This window comes from Drosophila rhopaloa, unplaced genomic scaffold, assembly GCF_018152115.1.
Source record: "Drosophila rhopaloa isolate 14029-0021.01 unplaced genomic scaffold, ASM1815211v1 contig_115, whole genome shotgun sequence".
In the NCBI taxonomy this organism is placed as follows: domain Eukaryota; kingdom Metazoa; phylum Arthropoda; class Insecta; order Diptera; family Drosophilidae; genus Drosophila; species Drosophila rhopaloa.
In genome coordinates, this window is record NW_025334990.1 from 8,597,689 (window position 1) to 8,624,063 (window position 26,375).

The 26,375-nt window shown below is 39.2% G+C and overlaps 2 protein-coding genes across 3 annotated transcripts in view; one reads left to right on the forward strand and one right to left on the reverse strand.

Moving 5' to 3' along the window:
- Nucleotides 1-23,655, reverse strand: part of LOC108043204 — a 57,372-nt gene extending 33,717 nt beyond the window's left edge. Inside the window, exons 1-2 of one of the 2 annotated variants that reach the window (XM_044458785.1) lie at nt 23,548-23,655; nt 7,704-9,382 (exon numbers count right to left, since the gene is read on the reverse strand). In XM_044458785.1, the coding sequence (XP_044314720.1) occupies nt 7,704-9,055 (1,352 nt within the window). In that variant the 5' untranslated portion in view covers nt 9,056-9,382; nt 23,548-23,655. Of the gene's footprint in view, nt 1-7,703; nt 9,383-22,524; nt 22,748-23,547 lie in introns of those variants that run through there. The other variant, XM_044458784.1, reaches the window with a different exon arrangement.
- LOC108037941 (S-phase kinase-associated protein 1) lies at nt 6,498-7,151 on the forward strand. Its single transcript, XM_017114615.2, has one exon. The coding sequence runs from the start codon at nt 6,584-6,586 to the stop codon at nt 7,091-7,093; it is 510 nt and encodes a 169-aa protein (XP_016970104.2). The 5' UTR covers nt 6,498-6,583; the 3' UTR covers nt 7,094-7,151.
- Nucleotides 23,656-26,375: the final 2,720 nt, after the last annotated feature.

Genomic DNA, 26,375 nt, shown 5'->3' on the forward strand with positions numbered 1-26,375 from the left:
TATTTGCATTCAAGTCGATGCCAAGGTCTCTATTGATTTTGAACAAGGCAAAAACAGCACGCAAGCCGAACAAATAATTTAATTGCCCAGCCATAAACAAGGAAATTAAATTCTATTATTTTGTGAGTGTGAACAAAAAATTAATTATGCTGGGAAAATGAAATGAAATTTGAAATTTGGGCACCTGGGAAAGGAGGATGTTCAGGACACACTGAGAGCCCTAGAGAGTTTTTCCCCATCTTCGCCGTGTCCTTTGGTTAAAGGCCTCAAGCATCCGTTGCTTTTGCCTTTCGACTCTGACTGCGTGTCGACATCTTAATTGAAAGCGAAATGCTCCGGTTTAATTATTCAAAAGCCAGGACACTTCGGCACACTCCTTGGCCAGGAAAGCAGCCTGGCTGAATGACTGAATGGCCATGATGGCCATGATGATGCCTTTTCGGGAACCCTCAGACGGCGGCGTCCCTTTTGTTTGTCTGAAGTTCGACTTGGGTGTCCTTTATTCGTTTGCCGGGTGCGCTTTTTAATGGCCCATAACGGTCAAGGCTTTTTGCCAATTTTAATTAGGCCATAATTAAATGATCAAACGGTCAGGCAAAGGCATAACTGGCAAATTGATAAGATATATATTTAGATATGATTCCCTACTAATTGACTTCTGCGTATTATGTTTTATAATATTGTGTGCATGGTTAGGTAGGTATATCCCCAAAAAGAAATAATTTCCCTGAGTAGCTATGCTTTATTTCATATCTCTTTCCTGACAAATAATCAAATTAATATAAGAAATGTGACATTTCTTGAAATATTTTTTTAAGAGAAGTTCTACCATATTATTTAATTAGTATTAAGCCAAGTAAAAGGCTCTAAAAGAAAAATAAAATCAAATGAAATGTATGGACAATTTGCCACGCAATTTTGTTACCCAATTTGACATGAAACACAAAAGATCAAAAGTTGGGCCAAAAAAGGGAAATCGCTGGCAACTCCTACGACGCTACAATGTGTGTTCAATTAGGAAACAGGAAAAGGAGTTCAATTAATTAAAAGTTACCCCATGTTTGCCCAGTTTGGTTGCCTGGTTTCTGCTCAGTTGGCTTGCGGCTAATTGAGACTCCAGGCACTTGTTGTTGACATGTTTATGCTGGCCATGGGAACCCCCTGCTTCTTTTTCTATTGTTCAAAAAATGCTTTTTGATTTAGTCCATTAATTGCTTTCAACTTGGTAACTTCTTTTCAACGTTCTTACCCAGCCCGATGATTATTATTGCAGGGCGCAAAGTTGGCAAACATTTTGGCCGAAAAAGTTTCCCTTTTTGATTTCCTGCCGCCGAGGATAATGAGTCGAGAGCTCGCGCCTTTCGGATCCTTGCAAAGACAAACTTTGGCCGCCTGTCTGCGGCCCTGTGTTCCGATCCAAATGTTTTTATGGCGAAAAAATAGACTCGGAAGAAAGAAACTCTGCGGCTGTGGCTTAAACGTTACGCATTCGCCAAGTGGGCCAGACACTTGAAAACGACATGGGCGAAAGACTCGTTTTTGGGGGGATACTCGACAAGTTTGTTAAGCTGTTAAGTTATGGCAACATGTGTTGCACAAAGCGCGGCAAAGCGATGCAGTCGTGTATTTTGTAAAGCCACCGAAAGAGGGTAACCAGCAGAAACATTCACAGACCATCTACCATAAGTTGAATCGCTCTTTGGCCCAACTAAATTGAGTTGGAACAGCGTTTAGCGACTAAACTTTCTACAGTCTTAGTTCAATTACTCAAACTTAGACAGTTTACAAATGGTTTGCTCTTCTCCAACTTCAATTAAATTCCAAAATTAATTTGCTGTAAAACTTATGCTTCAGAGAGATTAGAAACAATGTTATGCTTATATTGGATTGAGACATTCAGAATTACTGTTACTATAAACAAAGTTTTAGTATAATATTTATGTGATTGAAATGCTTACTTTAACTATTTATGTATACATTCATGTATGTCAAATTTTATAATTTCAGAACAATAGTTTCAAATGAGAAACGTTCAATAAGTACATTTTAAACAATGGAATTTGAAAAATGGCTTTTAAATAGTTAAACACTGTACGTTTGTTGTCAATTATAAACAAAATTAAGAAACAAAATTAAAATTAATAAATGAAAAAATAAAAATGATTTAATAAGCTCCTTGTTTATGTAGCTCTCGTAATTGTTGAAGGACCAAAGAAAGCCAGTTTTTTGGTACCACCTTCTTGCGAATAAATATTTAAAAAAATATTTCTAAATTTCTCGCATAATACCTAAAAACTTTAAACACATTTTCGAATATTTACCAATTTAAATATTTGGTTGGGCTTAGAGTTGTTTGACTGTAGTCTAGTAAAAAGAGTCAAAAGAGGGGAATCACCAGAGTCAGAGCCAGAAACACATGCATTTACATGCAACATCGCCAGGAGGTTGCAGACAAGGGCAGCATTCGCCGGCACAAGAGTCAAGCCCAGATGTGAGTGCTGAAATAAACCAGCTGGAAAAAGGGCCGTGATGCGGTGCTGCTATGTACTGCAGTGGTTCCACAGGAGCCACCCCCCTTTTCTCCCAGTGTGGGAGGGGACCCCATTCCGCTGGTGGCCTACAACGGCATGCATGTCCGCGTCCGCGTCAGTTTCAGTTGCAGTTGCAGTTTCAGTTGCGGCTTTCCAGGCGGGCGAAGAACGAAGAATCCACATTAGGATTGTTTTTTTGTTTTGTTGCGCAAAATGAAAACAATTTCCATTTCGGGACAAGACAACTGCATTCTGCAGCGGCGAACAATAAAAATAGCGGGAGCAATGGGTCGTGGGCGTGGCAGGTTGGAAAGGGGGCGGAATGTCGGCCGGGGCAAGGCAGCGTTATTAGCACCGCCCGCTGGGCAGAGCAGAGTCGAGTAAATCAAGCGGCACAAAATCCCAAAGCCAGGCACACTGCTAGAAGTCGACTGCAAAATGAAATTCAGTGACCTTGTTTTCTGCACTCGGAATAATATTATATACCTACGTCGTTTACTTAAAAAAAAACAATTTTTTAAGTTTTCAAGAAAGTATTTAAAGCCTGCTTAATTACTCATAAATTAAATTCTCTTAAAAAATGATGTTCAAAAAAATTATCATTTTGTAAAGTTCACAGGATTTGTAATTTGTATATCTCTCAAAAAGTGATATTTATTTAAAACTTTGAAAATTTAAACATCGCTGTAATACTTATCAAGATAATATTAAGAACTTGGTAATGACAAAAAGTGAAATGGCCAACAAAAAGAGTAAATAAATTAAAAAAAATACTTAAAATAAATTTCAATGAAGAAGTATTCGAAAAAAATTATCAACGATTAAAACTCAAAAAGTGAAAATAATTGATTTATGATCATAAGGTATATCACTACTTTAGAATAAAAGAAAATATTTTTAAGCATCTATAAAGCTTAGATTGTTGTTATATTTTTTTCTCAGTAGCAAACTGTTTCCCGAACATTGACTTGCACAGATATTTGTTTGCTTCCGTTTGGAGAACTTTTGAAGGATGTTGACAATGACGCAGGGAAGGGTGCAGGATCCTCCTTTGGTGTGTCCTTGCTGCTGTCGCGTTTTATTGCCGCTGGCAATTGGAAACTGCATCGCTTATGCAGATTTCAATTTCGATTTGTTGTATGAACCGAACGCAAATGCCACTCGAATTGCAAAGGCATTGAGAAAACAAGAGACGTCGAGGCAATAAATTATTTGCCAAGTTTATCGCCGAACTTCCGCAGAAAAACAGAATCATTGCCTGGCAAATAAGTGAGATGTGCACTTGAAACCAAGCTAGTCGCAACAAAAGAGTTTGGATGGCAAAGAACAAGCAGCAACCGGAAACTCAATTTCAGGACAAGCCAAGTTAGCAGGTCTTTCGGCTTTCACTCACGATTCTCACCTCTCTCCGCGACGACAACACATTTAAGTACTTAAAAGTTTTCCGATTCCATCCGCCATGTTGCCACACTTTAGTGCTGAAGTCGCTTTTCCTTTCTGTTTGCCGTCTACACTTTGGCGGCGTGAACGGAAACTAACGAAAAGTGGCCAAGGCAAGAAAACAATTGAAGCTCGTAATTTCAACTTGAATTGATATTGTTTTCCTGACTGCCATTCAGCCCTAGCCCTCTCCCTTTTCACTCACCTTCAATCCCAGCCATTTCTTATGGCCCCCGACCCAGCCTTTGTTTTCCTTAAATGTTATTCTTGTTTTTTTGTTTGCGCAACAAAGTAAACGGGAAATGCCCAAACACAAAAAGTGAGCAGGAACAAGACATGGCAGGATACCGGGCTGTCGGGGCGATAACAATGTATCACAAAACAATAACTTCAATTAGTATCTATCTGTGTAGTCCGGCCCCCCTTGTAATTTCCTTTTTCACCCCGGCGAAAAGGAAAAGTTTTCCGGCCACCCTTGATTATGTTAACACAAGCAAAAACTGATTAAAACAGCCACTGATTAGCAGCCGTTGCTCTTGAAATTATGAACCAGGGACTAACAGTATCTGCCATCAGATTTATGGAAGCCCGACTGGATAAATCAGAGGAGGCTTCGGCTTTAAGTCAGTCCCAGAGACCACATTGCCTATTGAACAAATAATGAAAACAAATGCCTGACATATGACACTAAATGCAATAATGTTGATCCCGAACCGGATCCATGGCCGGGTACAATTTAATTTATTAACGTTCGACGTTAACGGCAGTGAGGCTTTGACATTTTATTGCTCCCCAGGCCAAGTTACAGCATTTTCCGCTTTCCTACTTTCCCATTTTCCTCGCCTCTCCACGCTTTTCCATGCTTTTCCTTCTGTCACTTAATTTGTCAAACTGCTGGTCGGTTGGGTTAATTGTTTATTTGTGCCTTTTATTGACAAGCGGCATTTATTCTTTAGATTCGGCAACTTGTAGTCATGTCGTCGTTTTGCTGTGGCTTTTAACAAATGATTTTTTTATCGCGAACAAATGGCTTTGATTTTCTCCTGCAATCAGTGGGCAGAAAGTTGTTATCTTTGCTGGCAAATTATGTCATTGGAATTTTGTGACTCCTGGGACTCGACTAAAACACATCCTTCAGACATTATCCAATGGCCTGTTGCACGAATCCAACCACACCCACATTTCGTTAGTCTTTTCTATAAAAAAAACTTCTTTTTTTTACCGATTTTTGCCACAAACCGAAAAACACAGCGAAGGCACTAAAGAAAAGCAGAAAGCCATAAATTTCAGGTCTAATGTCTGCGAGGAGCACATACACATCGGAATTGACACACAGGATGCGTGTATGCAGGCAAGGACATTGGGATATTGGGACTTTGGCCGTTGGACTTCAGACCCTCATATGCGACATCTGATGAAACTTTGTTTTTATTGTGCTACTGCTGCTGCTGCTGTTGGGAAGCAAAAAACAAAAAGCAGAGCTCAACAAATGTTGGCCAAACTTTTGAGCGGGGCGTTTATCCAGATACATGATACTGCCAAATCGATGATGGAACCGGAATGGAAACGAGAAAACAAAGCACCATATCGAGTTGCTCGGCTTGGACAGCTGAAAATTCCAAGAAAAACAAAATGAATGGCCATCGTTCAGGTAAATCAATGTCTTGTGTTCTTCGTTTTGCTTTTGGCCACAAGAATGCCGCAAACTTTTTTTTTTCTGGCCACGCCCACTCCGCTAAGTAATTGAACTTTTATCAAAAAATTTCATGAAGCCAAGTAAACGCATGGACTGAGTTTAAAATGGGGAAGGGGGGGGAAATTGGAGGAAAATCGTAGGAAAACCGGAGGTAGTTTTGCCAACTATGGCCCAACTTTCCGCAACAGGAAAAACACATTATGCTTGCTGTTGACAAAGGCCACTTGCCAATCTGGATGAGCAGAAATTGGCGAATAACTACTGAAACGTGAACGCCGAACGATGAGCCATGGAGGTTGGAAAATGGAAAATGCCGAGGAAATCACGGGCTCCCTGATACTTATTTTGGTTTTTTTTCTCAGCTGAATAGACAGTCCTCAAATATTTTCTCTTTCTTTTGTTATCGTTAGCAACAATACCTTTTTAACAAAATTGGTATTCCTTAAAATATATAGGAATAATTATAATAAATTAAATTAGAAAAATAAAACAACTCTAGTCGTCAGTTGCTGTAAAATTTAAAAACATATACCCTTACTGGCAATTTTGTATAAATAAGAATAAATACTTAACTTACATTCGTATAATTTCAAATACAAGTCTTCAAAATATTATTATATTTTTATATAGAGTGAAAGGAAAATGTATAATTCTTTGATTAATCCTAACTTTAAAGTGTAATTCGAATTTAACTATATTAGAATGTGATTAAATACCAATGTTAAAAATGTTTGTTTTTCCTTTCATTTTATTATTGAACAAAGTTGTTTAACAACTCTTTTTATTTTCTTTATATTCATAAAAACTTCGGTTTCATGTACATTGTCAACTGTCACACCCTGGCACTTTCAGATTTCGTGTGAAACTTGTATTGTATAAATTTCAAAAAGGGAACCCTTTCAAAGGGGGATTTACCATGCCGGTCGTCAAGTTGCAGTCCTCCGATGGTGAAATTTTTCACACCGATTCCGAAACTGCGAAGTGCTCGAGTACCATTAAGACCCTGCTGGATGATTGCGGACTGGAGGCGGAGAATGACCCACTTATTCCGCTGCCCAATGTGAACTCGGCCATTCTGAAAAAGGTCCTGATTTGGGCCAAGCACCATCGGAACGATAATGAAGAGGAAACTGGTGGGGAGTCAGCCAGGCCAATGGTGGATATCAGTGCCTGGGATGCCGAGTTCTTGGCCATGGATCAGGGCACTCTCTTCGAGCTCATCCTGGCGGCCAACTACTTGGACATCCGGAGTCTACTGAATGCCGCCTGCATGACGGTGGCCAACATGATCAAGGGTCACACGGCGGAGGAGATTCGCAAGACCTTCCACATCACCAACGATTTCTCGCCCTCCGAAGAGGATTTACTGCCCAAGGAACCCGAAGTCCCAGAGGAAGATGAGGCCACGGAGTATGGCGATATTTAAATACGGAGTGAATGTAACACCACAATAAACATTATAAAAGATGTGATAAAATTCAGAATTGAATGCTCTTTTTGTTTTTTTCATTTTGATATAATAGAAAGATATTTTAAATATATTTAAGAACCCGGAGTATATACATTTAACATTGTCATACTTTTTTTCATTAGCAAGCTATTCCTCTTTTTCTGTTAATAAGCCAAAATTAACTAGATCAAATTTTCATTTTATTATATTGTCTTTTTTTTTGTGTACGATATGTAAATTGAGAGTTTTTGTGGCCAACGAATTTGTCTTTTAAATTAATGAACAACATTTTTTGGCTACGAATTTACAAAACAGATAAAAGCTAGTATTCACTTAAGATCCAAGAAAAATAGTAAATTTAATATGCGAATTGAATGTTATTTTAATTGTCCTTAACATAACCTTGAGATGCATAGTATACTATTACTTTACCCCCAACTGTTCATACATATATACTTCGGAATCCATTTCCATTTCCACTTGCATTTACCGGCCGTCTGGCCGAAAAGTTTCGATTGGAAAAGTTTGGCATGTGAATAATATGATGTGGAGCGGGTCGGAAAACTTTGTCCTGACGTTCACTCACCTGGTCAGCATATTGGCGCGATTGACGGCCACCTCGGCCTCCACGCGGAACCTGTCCTGGGCATACCGATCGACCACGCCCTCGCCGAGATTGAGGGAGGTGCCGGCCACGCAGTTGGAGCCCATCAGGTGCTGCTGCTCAATGTACTGCAGGAACTTGGACACCAGGTCGATCTTGCTGTCGCGGGCATTGATCACATCGGCGGTTATCTGGCTGGACACCTCCTCCTCCTCGCCCTCCACATCGCCGATGACCAGCTGCTTGGTCTTGTCGTCGATCTGCACATCCGGTGGATAGCCATCGTCCATGGTCACCTCGGAGGTGTCCATTCCCGGTTCGGAGTCGCCATCGCCATCGGCATCGCTGTCGAAGCTGATCTGTTTCACCTCCATGCTGGCTGCCCCCTGGGAACGTGCCTCCGCCTCGGGTTCATTGAGCACTGACCTCTGAACCTGACCCTCGTCCATCCACTCAGTAGTGCCGAGGCTATCGTTCAGCAACTGCAGCTTGCCAAATGGCTGCAGTTCCTCCTCATTGTCCAGGGCATTGGTTTCGTAATCCGATTCCGAGGAGGAGTCACGGCTTCGCGCCCAAGTGCCATTCACTGGCAGCAGCCGGGTTCTGGTTATTTTGGGCTTGGCCGTGGTCGAAACTGGTGCCTCCTCCTCTTCGTCCTCCTCCTCCCCCTCCCCCTCCTCCTCCTCGAGGGTATCATCCTCCTGGTAATTGGCCTCATCACGCACAAATTGGCGAGCCTGCTGGACTGCGATATCCGGATCACCTGTTGGAAACGCCGTGGCGAATGAACTCTCCAGCTCAATCTCATCGGCCAGCTGCATGACCTCGCTGAGAGCCGTATCCTCGGTGTCCTCGCTGGGAGGACGACCCTGCAGATGCTCGGCCTCGGCCAAACTGCGCTGGTTCTTTGCCGGATGGAGGAGACCCAGACTTTTGTCCACACTTTTGCGTATACTCTCGTTGATTTTCTTCTTGTGCAATTTGCGGATTTTATGCGTGACGGGTGGCTGGGATGTGCCACCCGCCCCCGGATGCTGGGTGGGCGTGACCAGAAGGAGGCGGGTGATGCCACCGCTCCCAGTGCTGTTTGTGCTGCCGTGAAGGAAATGCGAGCGAGACCGCCCGTGGCGAATGTTGAAGCTGTCTCCCGTCATCAGGGCATCCGCTTCCGTTTTGATGCGGTTCCGAGGGGATCCTCCAGCTGCTCCGGCTCCTCCTCCTCCTCCTGCTCCTGTATTTGCGTCTGCCTCCAATTGCGCCTGACCTTGCATCACCCACAAACTCATCACAAACAGCAGCTGCACAGCCTGCGGCATCCACATCCACATCCGCATCCTGGGGCTCCGGCTATTCTTTTCGAGGTCGCTTTGAGTATACCCCTATATCGTTCAGTTACTCGCCTTGATTGCCTGATCAGCACTTTGTGTGTTGTGGCTATCGATTGGCAACGAATGGTGCTGCAACTGCTACTGGTGCTGGTGCTGCTTAGCTGCTACCTTTTGGCATTTTCAGTTGTCAAAGACCAGGGCGAACACATCACGCATCCGCACCGTGCCCGGCCGCTGATTCGGGCGGATGGACAAGGGCGCCGCTGTCGCTCTGCCACTGGCACCCATTTCCCCGTTCCACCCACTCGCACTCCTTATGCCCTAATTTGGATGCTGAAATGGAAAAGAGAAAATCCAGTGATTACCTTGCGAAAGTAAGGAATATGGTGATTGCTGCAGGACGAGCTTTGATGATAGACACGCCAAGATGATTAACAGGAAAATATGAAACCGAAAAAAAGTAAAATTCTACATTTAAAACAAGTTTGGTGGTTTAAATTAATATATTCAGATGGTTACGATTTTCAATGTTTTAATGTTTATCTTTTAATACTTATGTCAATATATTTGGCACTTTGTTTTGGGTAAGAACCACAATAATTGTTTTGTAAACCTAACTACAGTTTCAATAAGGCTTTTATAAACCATAATTTTTTTGATTTCCAACATTTTAAGTATTATGATTGTGTCATACATTTAAAGCATATGAAAAGTCACATTGAAATCGCCATGGTTTTTGTGATTTTTGACACTCGGGCAATTTTCTTCCTGTGTATGCAGCAAAACCTTATTAAGAATCTCAGATATCGACATTCCTTTTGGGAATTCTTCCTTTCCCACATTTTTTTCCACTATTTTGCGTAGTTTTCTTTCATTATTTTCCCTCTTACGGTTACATTTTCTTTATGCTCTTTGCTGCGTTCCTTTTTGTTGAATGTAAGCTGAAATTTTTCTCTGAATTATGTGATTTTTGTGCTCTTGCCTTGAACGAAAATGAAGGTCGAGCACAGTTTTTCTAAATTCTGAGAAGGCAACTAAGCGTAATCGTGGGGATCTGAACCACAAAAACATCAGAGGCAACCGAAAGTCATACTCTCAAATTCGTTTAAGGGCGGCAATTAAAAATTTCCACACCCACGCAGCGGAAAAAACAACACAAATAAATAATTGTTTCCCCAAGAGTCTTTGAGTGTGAGAATGTGAAAATTGCGCATACGCCGCGTGGCACGGCTGCATTGTGAAAAGCAAGAGCTTGTAGCACGCAAATTAAACGCAATTCTTAAGAAGTGCGCTTTGATTGTCAGCTGGGGGATTCCGGGCAACTAAGGCAGCCAAGTGAACATAAATAAAAGTGTACGGCCACAGCTCGCATAAATATTATGGCGCTAACAAATTATATGCCATTTAAATGTAATACTAATTCTGAAAAGGAAATCCACTTTGGCGGGTCCAGATTTCAGAAGCTGAACGTCGTTGAGCAGAGCATAAACATTTTATACTCCGCACAAAGGCACATACATATATAGTAGTATACTATGTATCTCAGACACAGGCAGCTCCAGTTCTAATTTCGAATTTTATGAGCCATAAAAATTTCTCCAAGGCGAGACCAAACATCAACAGACAAACAACAAACACAGTGGCAACAATGGATTTGAGGTTGGGGCAAGGAGAAAGTAGAGATATGTGGGTGGGTTCTCGGCGAGAAAGTGGGTATAATGTCCATGGCAGCAAGAGTAATTGACACTCCGGCCACAAGGAGGTGTGACTCTCACTTTTGAACTTCGGATCATGCGGCACATTATATATGGTTAGTGCAGAATCAGCTGCAGTTTATGGAAAACCAAAGTTTTAATTTATTCTAAGCCCGTTTTTCAAAACTTTTATGTAGGTTAATGTTAGCTTTAGACTGATTCAAAGCCAACTATTTTCGTAAGCTCTTTTTTTCACAAAAATGTATATCAGCAAAAGCTCAAGCAAACACCAAATATATTTCAATTTAAAATTTGTATTTCTCTGACAGAAACTACACTAAATATCTTGAATATTGCTAAATGCTTTGTATATTTTGACTTTTGTTATTTTTTGTACTTTAAAATAATCACTGAATACAATAATTTTGTAGCTTATAATATTCATTAGAATGATAAATATAAAACACTAAACACAAAAATCAACACTAAAATAATTTTTTTCAAACATTAACCGTTTTATAAAATATGATTTAATTTTTTTCCCAATAATATTTGCCTTGAATAAATTTATCCACGTTTTTCTTTACTTAAACCTCGCATAAACTTAGTTTCTGAGTTGTACTTTTTCCGCTCACACAGCGCAATACAAATGTTCATGAATTTTGTATTTGCAAGTGTCGCGGCTTGGAAATGGTGGGGACATCCAATCGGACAATAAATAAACAATTGACATCCTCGGGGCGTGAGGTTGCCAGTATCTATTATTCATAAATGCCACAGCAAGTCAAAGGGGTGCGCCAACTAGAAAAGGACATCTAAATCGGGGTCTTTTTCTTTTTTGCTCGGGGGCTTTACTGTCGGGCAATTGGAAATGACATCTCTGGAGAGAAGAAGGCCAAAGTTTGATTCAGGTTCCGGACTTCGGTTGGCCAGCGAGTGACTCTTCCACCGACATGGCTAATGCATTACGACAAACGATCGGGCAGCGAGGGGTTAACGGTGGCATTCTCATGCACTTAACCCATGACACCCAACCACCCGGCTCAGCATGCGGGCAGTTGTGAACTCGGTGACAGCTCAACTTTCTTTCTCTTTTTCCAGCACCCACCACAGCGCAATCCTTCGTCACAGGTGAGTGGCTGCTGGTGCAGGTAACTGGAGCCCCTTTCCACCCGACCTTTGACCTCCACACATGGACACGTGGAATGTTTCCAAACTAACAATCCAATTTCCAGCAGAAAGTCATTGCATTTGCGTCAGGCAGTTAAAGTGTCCTCACTCCGATTAATGCCCCAGGCAAGTTTAAAGTAATGGGATTGCCAAAACTAGAAGGCTCGGACTTGCATTCTGTATGGAAAATAAATATTTTCAAATACCAAATTAATAATTTTTTATATTATTTTTAAGCTTTATATATTCACAAGCTTAAATCTTCATTTAAAGACACATTTAAAATCAAATGCGAATTGAAATGGGGATACAATTTTCTTAGTTTAAAGTTTGAAATATTTTTTTTTAAAGATTTAAGTTTGCCAACAATAAAAATAGTAAACACTGTTACCAACAAATTGGCTTGGTATTTTGCAAAAGCCATTATCTTGATTACTTTATTACGAATAGAATAATGTGTATTGTGTACAGCCTCAGCAAACCTTTAATTTCTTTCTGTGTGTCACCCAAAACTAAAGCTTACACAATTTCGAATTTTTTGCGCTGCTTTCCCATAACCATTTACCCAGGACCCGGCACATCTTAGTCTCAGTTTTTCCCTCTTTTCCACTCCTGAAAATTTATGCAAACACATTAACAAACTCGACGCATTTGCTTTGCATGAGCGAAACACTACGAATGTGTGCGAGGGTCCTTGTTGCTGCCGGTGACAAAGTTGGAGCGTTAAATGAAATTCGGGTAATTTTTCTGTCGTTGCCAAAGAAAGAATGAAATGTCTTTTGCCAAAATAGCAAAAGAAACGGAAGCGGAACAAAACCCGTCAAAAAGAAGATTCAAATAACGCAGGTGAATTTCAGCTGTTCGAAGCTTTTGATACTCTTAAAGTTGTGCTTTTTATATTGCATGCATAATGGGCTTACAAACATTTGAACACTAAAATATCACAACAGTTGTGACGTTAAAATTTAAACATAAGTACATACCGAAAAAGAAAATTAAAAATATGTCAGTAAAAATCGAGAGTGTAGTATATTTCATAAACATTCTCAAACTGTTAAACAAATGTTTATCTAGCATCTAAATTAATTAGTATGCCAACTTATTTTTTTTTTGTTCTATAAACATTTAATGTGTTTTTAATGGAACAGATATATTTAGAGTAAAAGAAATTGCATCCAAAAAAACTAGGCTTTTTAAGTAAATGATATTGAATTAATTTAAGTCTCGAAATAACTCGTTGGAACTTTTAAATGTAATTTTATTATGTGGGTAATTTATTGTTTATTCCTGTTAGAGCTGCTGCTTATTACTTTAATTTAAATTTTCTATACTAGCTGGTGCTTATAGTTACCACACCTTTTGGGAAGGGTATTGCAAGAGGTTGTAATGGAAATGGCGGCTCGTCACCTTCTGCTCCTTTTTGTCCCCGTCGTCAACTCATCAGCAGGACCACCTTTCTTAGGTAATTCACATTATGTGTCGGCGACGGCGTCAAAAAAAAAAAAAAAAAAAAACAGAAAGCAACAAACAAAAAAGCTCCAAGGAAAGAATAAGAAAAAATGACATTTGACTTTTAAATTGGATAATTTTTTCTGGCTGCCTGGCTGGTTGCCAATCAACGGGTGTAGCCAGAAAACAGTCTGTCTGCTGGCATTGCCTCCAAATGATATAAAATGCAATGTAATTGATTTCGATAAGAAATTGATAAATACTAGACAAAAGAGACTGGTTATATTTTTTCATTTTGATTTGACAACACCGCCTGCACATGCATCAGTGCTCCTATGTGTGATACCAGAAAGATGCTGCCAATTTGCATACAAATGATGCAGAAAACTCACTTCACACCGACACTCATTCTGGGGTGTGTTCTTTACAGCCACTAATACTAGCTACAAAAATCACATAAAACGCAAGCAAATTGCTCAGATTATGGGCCACTTGGGCTTGACTTTCCCGGCTTTCCCAGCTTTTCTTTCGATTTTACCCACCAACTGAGGTGCTGTGTGGGCTGCGTTTTTATGAGCTGGCAAACATGCTTTGAAAATTTATGAAAACAGAAATTGCAAAAGCAGTCAGCCAGCAGTCGCATTTCTGCGGAAAGAAATTCTTGTTTTCTTTTGACGGAGAGCTGCTTCCTTCATTAGCTTCCATTTGTGGGAATAACCGGAGGTTCTTTTCAGCAGAATTCGGAAGTATTTCTTTATTTATTGGTTTGTCTGTCTGCTATTCTAGGTATTGTATTTTTAAGCGTTGAATATGGAAATGGAAGCACCGGCACATTGTTTTGATTCATAAGTAATTCATTCGGGTAAAGTATGTCAATAATATTTGGCTACTTGGTTTACAACATAGTATAATAAATATAAATATATAAAAATAAATATTCAGTGCCTTAATTTTACAACTTTTTCCATTTTTGTTTTGGATTTTTAAACTTTTACGTTCAGTTTATTCATTTCCCACACTTACTTATTTTGCATTTCTAACGTAAAAGCTTTGGCATTTGGCAAACAAATTTCATGAAAAATGTTCTAGTTTCAACAAGGATATCTTTGCATTTTTTAGCTTGCATCAGAAATAATGTAATAGTTTGAAGGTTTTGTTGGATTAATCTCGCTGTAATCGGATTCGAGCACAAACACACGCACAGATAATGCAAAAACAACAGACTGCTAAGAACAAAAATACATTCCCGTGTTATTTCTACATAATTATCTCTCGCTGCTACCAAATACTCATGTGTGTGGATATTGCATAGCCTTGTTGTGTGTGCGGGTTTTTTCTTTGTTTACCCAAGCCCCCTCACAATGGAATCCTCTGAAAATGGATTCGGATTTGCACGCAGCTTAAAGACACGGCGATAAGGATGCGAAAGCTACGTACGTGATGGCAGGGAAGCGAGTGCCAAATGGCAGATTATGTCGCCAAACATTAAATCACCGGAGCAGGTAAAATATATGCGATGCTTAAGCAAAATCAATTCTATTTATACGTGCACCCATAAATTGCACGGTAACAGACTTCCACAGAACTGAGACGTGTGCCAGATGCCCCAAGCTATTACCATAGCGTACAGCAATCACACAGACAAGCGCTCCCCATAATAAAATGGAGCTGTAGTCCTAATCCAGGCTTACAGGAAAAAGGAATACACCTGCGAAACGTAGAAACTGTTTATTCCGAGGGAAATTTATAACCCGAATTATGTGCTCAAGCGTGCAAACAAAAACTTTGCGCACTCCCTCACAAAATTTAAATTGCCAAAATATTAGCTTGCAAGCCTGAAGCTTAGGATGATTATATTTGTGATTTGCAGGAAAATTAAAAATAAAAAAGGACCCCCAAAGCATTGGCCCTTTTCACCACAACTTATCCTGGGATTATGCTAATTATGTGTTTCGATTTTTACAAAATGTATTCATAATGTGCGCACAACCCTTGGGGCTCCGATAATAAACAGCCAAATTAATTGAGTTTGGGCGAATGGCACTCATAATAATTGTTAATTTTCACATGCAAATTAATAAATTATTCAAAGAATTATTTAAAGCAGGGCAGGGAAACCAAATCATTTTGATTTTGGCTTAGATTAGTGTTCAAACCTTAAAATACTTTAAATTTAACAGTAACGAATTGGCTTTTTCAATGTGATAGTTGTTAGATTTTGTTATATTGGTCAACCAAAAAGCAATTAAAAAATATTTTTTTATATTTATCTTTCTATACTATTAAAAAGTTCAACTTAAAAAAGACCATAAACATTTATTTTCCTTAACCCAGACCACTTTCCTGATTTTAAGACCTTTTTTTGGTAGTAAATATCAAAACTGTTTGACAAATGCCAAAGTGGTAATAGCGAAATATTTATGATAAATGCCAAAAGTTGAGCCACTAATTCCTGCCACCATATTCCAAAACAATCGCACTTGACCTTGCCACAATGACAGGTCAATAAATCCAGAAGCCAGACTATGTCTAGCCAGTTAAACAAAGAAAATGCTAAATTACTCATACGCCATGTGGAACGCAACTTTAAGTTGTTTCCCTTATTAATGGACTGCCATGAAAGTTTGGCCTTTAAACCGTTCCCTAATGGACAAAGTGTGTAGCCATAAATTGGCCCCAAGGACTTTACAGAAAAAATAAAGAGCGCATAAAATATAAATATAAAATAAATAAAAAAAAAAAAGTAACAAAAAGCAAAGCCGAAGCACAAAGCTCAGTCAAATGGAATTTGGCCTAATTTATGGGCCCCGACAACATGAGAGCCAATATAAAACATGACGTTGCCCTTTTATTGACCAAACAGACCAGTCGGAAAGGCAAATCATCAGCAGGCCTCGTCAAGCGGAGATTCCCCCTAGAAATCCCATTTCCCCAAAATCCCTATTGAATGGCCAAGGCGAAAAGCTGGCGTTGGCAAAATCTGAATCGTACTAAAACTATTAACTAAATTATCGACAAGCGGAGCAAGTGGAGTGGAGTATCATATCGTATCGTATCGTATCGTAAAGATACCCAGATGACGCCATTCCAGCGAAAAGTTTAAAGCCAAACGCCAGACTGCGGAAATAACAAATGTTAAATGCTCATCAATAACACTTCCTCTCGCACAGAAACTGGAGGACTTTCCTTTTTTTTTATTTTTTCTGCTTTGTTGTGCTCTGTAATGTGATTTATGACATCGTTCTTTTTGTGGCCGATCACGCTGCGAACAGCTCCTCGCTGCTCCCTCATGTATAAATAATCAAATCCAATTTCGTTAATGGCCAGCGTGGCGGGGCGGATTGCCAGCTATCTGTTTAACCAGTATTCAGTTGATTTGGTCCCCGAAAATGCATAGACTTAAAGTCCCACGACTTCAGTCCCACGACGAACCTGTTTTAATTTCCTGCCCGTGTCAATCAATTTGCAAGGACCAAGGACTCTGCGCCTGGCGTCTGGTTGAAAGAGTGAGGCACATGTGCGAATGGCCAACAGCAGGTGAGTGGCAGTCCAGTTTCCCTGGATGGCCATGTTTATGTGCCCAGTATCTCCATCTGTTACATAACTTTCGGTTTATGCACTCCTATCGCGATCAAAGGCACCACCTCCTTGGGCTCCGGGCCAAGGGTCATTTTCATTCGGTTTCGCCTTTATCGCAGCTCGTAAATTAATAAAAGCGGCGAACAAGTGAGGCAGCAATCAACGCATCAACTCGGCCCACGACAGACCGAACTGACGACAATGGCGTCATTAAATAATACTGGCAGCACGGCGAAAGGATACGAGTATCCTGACAATGGCAGAGAAATACAAACGTGTGTGTATGCCAGCACTTAAACACAAAAACCCACACACATATGGCCATGTCGGGCAAAGGAGGTCTTTCAAGGGCTGCACTTCAGGATTCGACGGTTTAATATCTCTCATCGAAGAAATAATCTTTGGGAATTTGAACAATTATTAATCCAACGTTTCCTTATAAATTTGTAAGTCATTTTTAGTGCATTATATTGTTCTGGTTCAAGGACTAAACTTCGGCTCTTGAAGGATTAAAACTTCCTATTAAAAAAATACAAATTTTAAAAAATAATTAAGTCGTTTTTATGCTCATAATTTCTCGTTTTTGGTTTTTTTTTTTCATTTTATGAGCTGTATTTGATGGATGGACTAAAGAAAAAATTCTAAAACTTAAAATATTATTCGTAAGTCACTTCTCACCGGTAGTAATGATTTCGTAATACATTTTAAGAGTCTTTCCCCGTTTTGTTCTGACTTATATTTAATGACTGTACTTCAAGATTTGACGAATGATTATCTCGCAATTAAAGAAATATTCTTCAGAAATTTTAAAAATTATTTAATGGTCATCTTCTCTCGTTTTTCCTGCATTATGTGGTTGTTGCTCTTATCAAAACTACTATTTTACTTTAGTCAGTATTTCCCTTGGCACCAGCATACCTAACCTGTCTGCAAAGTGTGCTAAAATAACGCAACACAAAGTGGTGAGGCAGGGAGAAAGGAGTGGGGGTCCTTGGAGAAAGGTGGTGGTGAAAGCGGGGGCGGTGACGTTTTCACAGCGACCACGCCCACACGCACGACTTGTCAGTCAAGTGACGGTGAAATGCTTGTCTTAGCTCTGCCACCAGCCTCCATGGCATTGTCCTTTGGACCAGGACAAAACCCGCGAAGGGGACTTGAAGTGAGGGGATGGGAATGGGAATGGGCTGTGTGGTCCGCACACACAGATGACAATTTAAGAGGACAATTTTCGCGAGCGTGTCCTTGCCCCAAAGTCTGCATTCAGTCGTCAACCTTGACACTTGACTGTTGCTAAAGTTTGAGCTTCAATTGGAGCCAAAGAAAGTTGCAAGTTGTGGGGGGAGGGGGTGGGGATTTGGGGCCTGACAAATGATATGCTTGCCAGGCGGTAGTTTCACAGTGCCACTTTCTGCCTTCCCCAGCGAAATGCAGAAGCCTTCCTTACTTTGCCTTTGTCTCTTCGTAGGCAGCTTAAAAGTTACGCTGACAACTGTCGCCATAATTCACTTTTACAGGACAGCCGGGAAACCCTTGCCGGTGAACCAGAACCAGAACCAGAATCAGAAACTGAAATATAGGGAAAACTAGAGGGAAAACTTGCCAACGACACTTGGCCAAACAAGTTCCAGGGAAAACGTCTAGGGAGGCGGACCCATAAAACCTGCCACCTCCCTCGTCTTTGGCCATTTGTTATTTAGAGAACCGCCGCAATTGTTGCCATTTGCAAGCGCTTCAATCACGGACAGGCAAAAAGAAACCTCGCTTTCAAAGCACCTGCTGCCCCTGGCTGTAACAAACAAACAAAAAAATATATAGAAAAGAAAAGAAAAGTGCTGAAAGCCGGGCACAAATCATCTGCAGGGACAGCAAGCAAAAGTCCCAGAATGGACTGGCAGGAAAAGCCAGTCGCCTAGATGGTAACTCAACTTTGGCATTCGACGGCAATTATTCTGTCATTCGTTTCTTCTACTGACCGTTGAAGGAATGGCACTCTTGTGGCCTGCCAATCGAGAACCTTTCTGTATATTTATTTCGTGATGAGAAAAGATGATAAGGATACACAATAATTAACTAGTACAAAAATCGATACCAATGTCACAAAATATAAATAATAGAGTCAGCATATCAGGAATGTCTTATACATTTGTATAACATGTTTATTGCAATTAATAAATATTTTTAAAAATTTCTAACAAGCCATAAATCTTTTGTTAACATGTTGATACTATTTTATCTATGTTGCAGTATTGAAAAGAATTTTTTTATAACATTTACTTAGTTGCCTTTATAAGCCGATATATCTTTGCCATCTCTAATCGCAACCTATTAACAACAACTGGGCCCAAGGATACTCAATCAAAGCTGGAGAGTAAATAACCTTTTACCTTATTGACCCCTAATTGATGCTCAAAGCAAGGCAAATCGGTAAAATCTATAACCATTAATGAGTGGGTGTCTGAGGGCGTGATTTTAACAGCCCGTCAATCAAGGCATTTAAAATCACTTAAATAATTGATTTGTTTCGGCCGCACGGCAATTCAGGCGGATATAATTAATGTTAAACACGCCACAGCCATAACTAATTTAATGTAAAATTGTGGGCCAGTCGGCGAATTATAAAACAACTAAATTGTTAAACGATTGGGCGTGTCAACGGGGCCGACTAAAAGATCAACATTTTCTCCCTTTTAATTGAGTTTGTTTGCTTTTCGGCCAATTAGATTGATGGTCTTGGGGTTTTTCTGAAACGAGCTGCCAACACAGTTGTCCTTAATTAATTGGTTGCATGTCAAATGCGGCAACACCAAATGTTTAAGCGAGAGAGGAGCTATTATTTAAGTAAGCGTTAACCTTCAGTTGGAATTAGGTAATACTTGCATAAATTCCTACTGCTTAATTTATATTTTACCGCAGCAAACGGAAACAGCTTAAGCCGATTTGTAGAGCTTTCAAAAATAAACAAATTATTTGCCTAAATATATATGTAGCTTGTTCCCAAAAGTTTATTTAAGTACGGGCTCAAAATATGGAGTGGCAAAGACGCAGATAGCTTAGTCATTCTCATATTCCCATACCTAAATTTAATAAAATAAATTTTGGTTTTGGTGATTTCCATTTTAATTACATTTGCCTAGCTTGTGTTTATAGTTAAAACGCATTAAGAGATTACTCCAAGCCATAATTAATTAAAACATATGCATTTACTGCACACATACACAAGGAAAATAAATACCAGTGAAAAGAAAAAGTATTTTTTGTTTTAAATTATTATATCTGAATTTAAGAATGCTAAACTCTTGTTATTTATTTATTTAAACTTGTATTTGCTTATGTTTGCTATGAAAAAAATATTTACATAGAAGCTTATAAGCTTGCTAAATATTATTATAATGTTTACATAAACTATGTTCGTTCATTAATTTCTTTTATGTGTACACAAGTATATAAATTTGCACACAGCGCCTACGTAATTATCACCCTGAAAAGTGTACTCAATGGTTGTAGATTCTCGGTAATTATGCAAACTCATTCACCAATTGACCAGTAAGGATAAAGTGGGAAGCCACAAAAGTTCCAGGAAATACTCGGATTCTCTCCTAGAACCAATCTCAATGAAATTTGAGCCCAAACACGTGAGGCTATTTTTGGGTTTTAAAGCCATAATTTTAACGGGCTTTCCTTTGGTTCCGCTTTCGTTATTTTTACAAAATCCTTTGTTTGGAAGTCCGCTTCTGGAATATCTGTTAGGCCCTAAAACAGGCTTAAACAATGAAAGGCGCTGAGTAAACGCCGAATAAGTGGAAGGCAAAACAACAACGGCCAACGGTGGATGTAACTATTTGCAGCTTTCTCTGTATTTGGCTGCTATTGTGGAACAGAACACACTCTAAAAAAGTATGTGAAGAAGTACAAATTTTAAGTTGTAACATAAATTTTAATTTAATTTTTTCTTTATTATTATTGTCCCTCATCCTAAAACAGATCCAATATAGTTCGAGGTTTTAGAGCTGGAATTTATGAAGATTTAAGGAAAAGGGAAACACCTGGTTTTATTTGTAGGTTTCAACATTTTTTTGCCTGTGTATATACCTTAAAATTTTCTTATTTATTTCTTATTTTCTTATTTTCTTATTTATAAAAATATAAAAATTTTAAGGTATATACACAGGCAAAAAAATGTTGAAACCTACAAATAAAACCAGGTGTTTCCCTTTTCCTTAAATCTTCATAAATTCCAGCTCTAAAACCTCCTTTATAAATTAAACTCATTTAAAAGGGTTTAAATCAAGACATAGTCCACAAACGCAAACGTATTGCCAGTATTTGCACAATCCAGGCCTTGTGCAGAACCCTTTCCCCCGAAATTTCTCCGACTGTATGCAAATAAGTAACTGAAACTGACAGTGACACCACAGTATCCTTCGCAGCATGGGTCAATGGCAAACTGCAGGCATCAGCAGGGGGCTGGGCAAATTTGCATTCATAAAGCAGAAGCGCCCAGTTGGCCCATTTGTATGCAAAGTTAAGTAATAATGGGTGGATTGGAGGGGTAAGTGAAAGTAAACACCGGCTAAGAGTGTGCAGGTAAATACCCCAAATTAAAACAATGACCTGAAACAGAAGCTCGGGATTTGAGGTGCCTGGCTGTTGTTGGATGGCAATTAACTTGAATGAAGCGGATAATAAGTTCGAGAGTCTGAAGGCCAGTAGCTAAAGAAATGTGCTGACATCAAAGCAGCATAATTTCTTCATTTGCCGAAATGGGTCCGAGTTAATTGCTACCCGCAATTTTCGAACTCAACAAAGGAGTTTAATTAATTTGCCAAAAAAAAAAGAAAGCAATGGCCCTGGACTTTAGCTCAGATTCCGAGTCAAAGTCAATGTGAAATTACAATTTCACACTTGGCCTGGTAGCGCACACACGGCGTATGAATGATTTCATTAAGCTCCATTTCGGATTTTTCCATATGGTCCTCAGACATGCCCTTCATCCAGTCTTTTGGACTTGCAGCATGAATATGATCTCCCAGCGGAAAATAATTAAATGTATTATTTACTTTCACTTGGGCAGCATCCTTGGGCGCCAGTTTTATCCTCTTTCAGTCAGCCTTTATTTCACGAGGCTTTTCTCGTTTGAGCGAGCTCAATGAGTAAAGATTTTTTTGAAATTTTTGTTTACTTATTTATTTATAACCTATACATTTTTTTTTGGCCTTCTGCCTGTCCGGGTATTTAAGTTCTTAACGGCTTCATGAATGCGCACATATGCAGTTCCACAATTAAGTCGATTTGGGTAAGCCGTTGTCTGTACAATGGCATTACGTATACGCCCCGAGCGGCTGGCACTTGTTCAAACAATTTGCAAAAAAAAGTCAGACGATCAGCCCAAACCACTATAAACCAATTGGTTTTTTATAATCAATTCAATTTAAAGCAAAGTAAATAACCGTTGATTGGTTCAACCAACAGCTGCTGCTTTTTGCGTGTTTTAATTAAAGTATTTAAAGATAACAAATATTACTTTTTATGGGAAACTCTTCAGCTGGTTTTTGATTTTTTTAATCCGACCTTTATGTTACATACCTTTGGGGGTGTTTTAGAAAATGTAATTTTATTTAAACTTAATTTGCTGTTATTTGTTTGGGATATATGGTTTTTGAACTCTCACAGATTTATTTTTTTCTCGATATTGTCGCTGCCATTTTAACAGACCTTTAGATCACTTCACTAAACACGCGATCTTTGGTTCGATGGGATTGGGATTCTCTTTAAAGTATTTTCTGGGACTATCTCGATGGACACACAACCACGCCGCGACGCGTTTCAAAACGAACTGACAGCCGCTGTTCGTAATCGGAACTCCAGCCTTAAAGTCGGCTACACTCGCTCGGAAACTCACCACGCCCCAAAAACGAAGTCGGGAGCCGAGCCGAAGCATTGCGACCCGAAGCTTCCAAGTGGGTCTGTGGACCAGCAACTGAGCGCCGGGAGAAAGTGAAAGGCGTCGTTGAGGCAGGTTAGTGCCCGCTCTCGCACTCTCTTCTCGGCGCCTTCCAGCTATGTTTCTGATTAGACTGGAAGCGCCGGTTTCGCTTCTGATAAGCCATACTTTAATAGCCGAAAGTAAACTGTTGCATGCAACTTCGGTTCATTTTTTTACAAAATTAAAAAGCAAATACTTAATTTTTGTTTAGTTAACCCTATAACTATTACCTTTTCAATAAAAATTAAGTATATTTGCATTTTAATTTTGTACAATAACTTTTAAAAAACTTATCAAGCTGCACTATTTTGCCATACTGACAACTTGTTAAAGATTTTAATCAGTATCAGAAATGTGAAGATGAAATTGAAATATATTTATTTAGTGCTTGTGTTGGTAAGCTCTTTTAGGCTGAGATAATTTTTGTACAGTGTCATCCTTGCTTTTTTTTATGTAGAGTAAAATTAATTCATTTGTTAGCTGACTCGTTTGGTTCAATAAAAAATTAAATTTATAGTTCAAATGTATTAAAACAAATTGTCTAAAAATAGGACTTTTAAAACACTTTTTCCCTTGATGGTCGGCAACAAAACATTTTGATTAAATCAACTTGATTTAATTACCTTTAAAATTTGATTCAAACCACTCCACGTTTCGATGTTTTTCTCTTCGTATCCTGGCCATGCGCATCTGAAAAGACTCTCCAAACTCAGCTGTTAATGTCCGGCATTCCAGTGTGGTGAGTTTGGGTTCGTAAAGGCTCTGATAAGAATCACTGATAAGAACGCATTACGGATGCAGCTGCATCCGCACCAAAAGCAACACGTACCGCATCTTTTATAAAGGGGGTGCGCAATTGCATAAGCGTTTCATCATCGCAATTTGCGGTCCCTGCGGATTGAGGATGGTTTCTTGAATGGGATGACGTGGGGGGTGGAAAGTGGAGGGCGGTGGTCGGTGGGGGGACCGCAAAATGCGCAACGCTGCAGACGCAATTAATGCGCCCCGTTTTACAATTAGCGACCTGGCCCAATTATGCAGCTGGCACCCCATTAACCCCCTGTCACCCCCACGCCGTGAATCTTGGTCGTTGTTTTTGTCACTGGGAACGGCTGTTAATAGGAAATTCATGGCCAACGTGACCGGTCGCCGTTTGCCGTAGTTTTTTTTTTGTGCCTTGGTGGACGAGGTTGGTTGGTTTTTCGGTGACTGGGGCTGCCTTTTAATTATGATAATTACATTGTTGTCGTTCTCATTTTCTGACTGCAGCTGGGCCGCGATCTCTGGCGTTGCACGAAAACGGTCCCCTAAATATTCCCCTCTGCATGCGAGCTAATGTTGAATAGTAGCACATCCTGGTCCCCAAACCAAATTATGCTTTCAGCTTGCGAGAAGGGTGAACTACAAATTTAAATTTCTGGTTTTCTAATAATTTCTAATAAGAACATGGAATTAATGATTGAAAGTCTATTGAAAACGTTTAAGAGCCATTAAATCGATTGTCATATTTAAATGAAACAACTTTAACAAACTACAAATTTAAGATTTTCTCTAAAAATGTATTTTATAAAGGGAACATTTGGCAGAGACGACATAGTTTTTTCTAATCAAAAAATAATTAAGGAAGTCATAAAAAGTCCAAATTATTTAGAAATTAAATTGAAATTTAACTTAATTGAAACTCTTATAACAGACGAAGATATTTTTATTTTTGAATTTCTGGAATTGCATTTAAAATTTTAAATATTTCTTTCCAAACAATTAATACATTTTTTTTACAGAGGTTTAAAAAAAGTGGTACAAGTCCCACGCAAATGTTGTCCAAAGAACAGAAGTATTAAAACTTTAATAAACATTTTTGTTAAAACCAAATTTGATATACTATGCCAAAAAAAAAGTTTAAGTTACCGTGCAAATTTACTAAGCAAATTACAAAAGGAGGAAGACCCTTTTCTATATATCTTAAATACTTGACTTATCAGCGTACTAAGATTAAGAAAATTAATTTTATAATTTTCGAGTCAGGGAAGTTAAGGATGTCTTAACCTGTTGCGAATTTGATATTATTTCCCCCATGTTTATTTACACCACCATGGAGGGTGCAAATAGTCAATGCTCTATGCTAAACGTTGAATGGCATTTTCATCCGGCGAGGAACTTGCGGCATACGCCGTAATTGGGTTATGGCATCCGCAATCCGCACATGGATGCATTTCCGGAGCGAGACGAAGGATTTTGCATACAACAAATGGAAGAGAGACACTATGTGACAATGTCGCTGGGAATTTGGCTGAAAAATGCCACAATTAAGACCTTAGATTGTCCCCGAACTGCACGCTGCGATGCATCTAAATGCGCATATATGCGATAGCTGTTAGGTTGAGGGAATTTTCCCCATTTTACCCACTTTCCCCCGATTTCAACGACGGGTTTTCTCTATTTTGTGTGTTTGGCCCGCTGCCATTTCGACGTGCATGCAACAATTTATGGGGCTGTCAACAATATGGCAACATGTTTTTTGCCCGCCTGCGTCTGGACATGCTAATTGCATGCACCATGTGGAAATATCAAGTAAGTCCTGGGCCTGCTCCACCAGCGTTGAAATTTTAACGAAGCGAATAATTTAATGCGCCATAAATTCGCATGTACGCTTGTAAAATTGACAGCGAGTGCGCCATAAATTCTGTAGCATACTTTTTAGCACAAATTTTGAGCGACAAAAACCGCTGACAAAAGCAGCAATGCAACAAAATGAGCCAAATGAGAATACAGATTTATGTTTCTGGTTTTATTAATTATAAAAGCGGCAACACAATGAGAGCTTTGCCAAAGTGCTCACCTGAAACTATGACATGAATAATTCCACATTTCAGTTGCAATTGTTGAAATCAGCATGGAGTGAAAATTGTTGTACTACAAAGTCACAAATGCTGGCCAAAAATTTCACAAACTTTTTTCATTTTACCTTCCTAAAGTATTCATAATTATTATTTTATATTAAATTTGTTATACCCTTTACCAGATACGGTATATTTTTTTACCTCAAAGCTCGAAGAATAGACTTAGGAAACTGGGATGAAATAAGTTTCATTTCAAACTTTCACCTTGCAAAATTCTGCAAAAGACAAAGATAAAAGATAGTCATGATATGAATCTTTTTCGAAACGAAATAAGACAAATTTTAATTTAATTTATAAGTTTGTTTAAAGGCTTAGTTTTGTATCTGCTTTATGTAATTAGATCTTTAAAAACTTTTAAAAGAAGAGCAGAGGAATGTGAATCCCACTCCTATCTTAATTGGTACCTAATTTCAGTTTCAGGACCAATTCAAAGCTCGAATGGGAAGCCTTAGTTCACCGGCAGGTGGTCCCAATAATTCCTAATTCCTAATTGCTGTGGCCACGCAAGTTTAATTACATAATTGGGCAATCGCACCAATTGATTGGTGGCA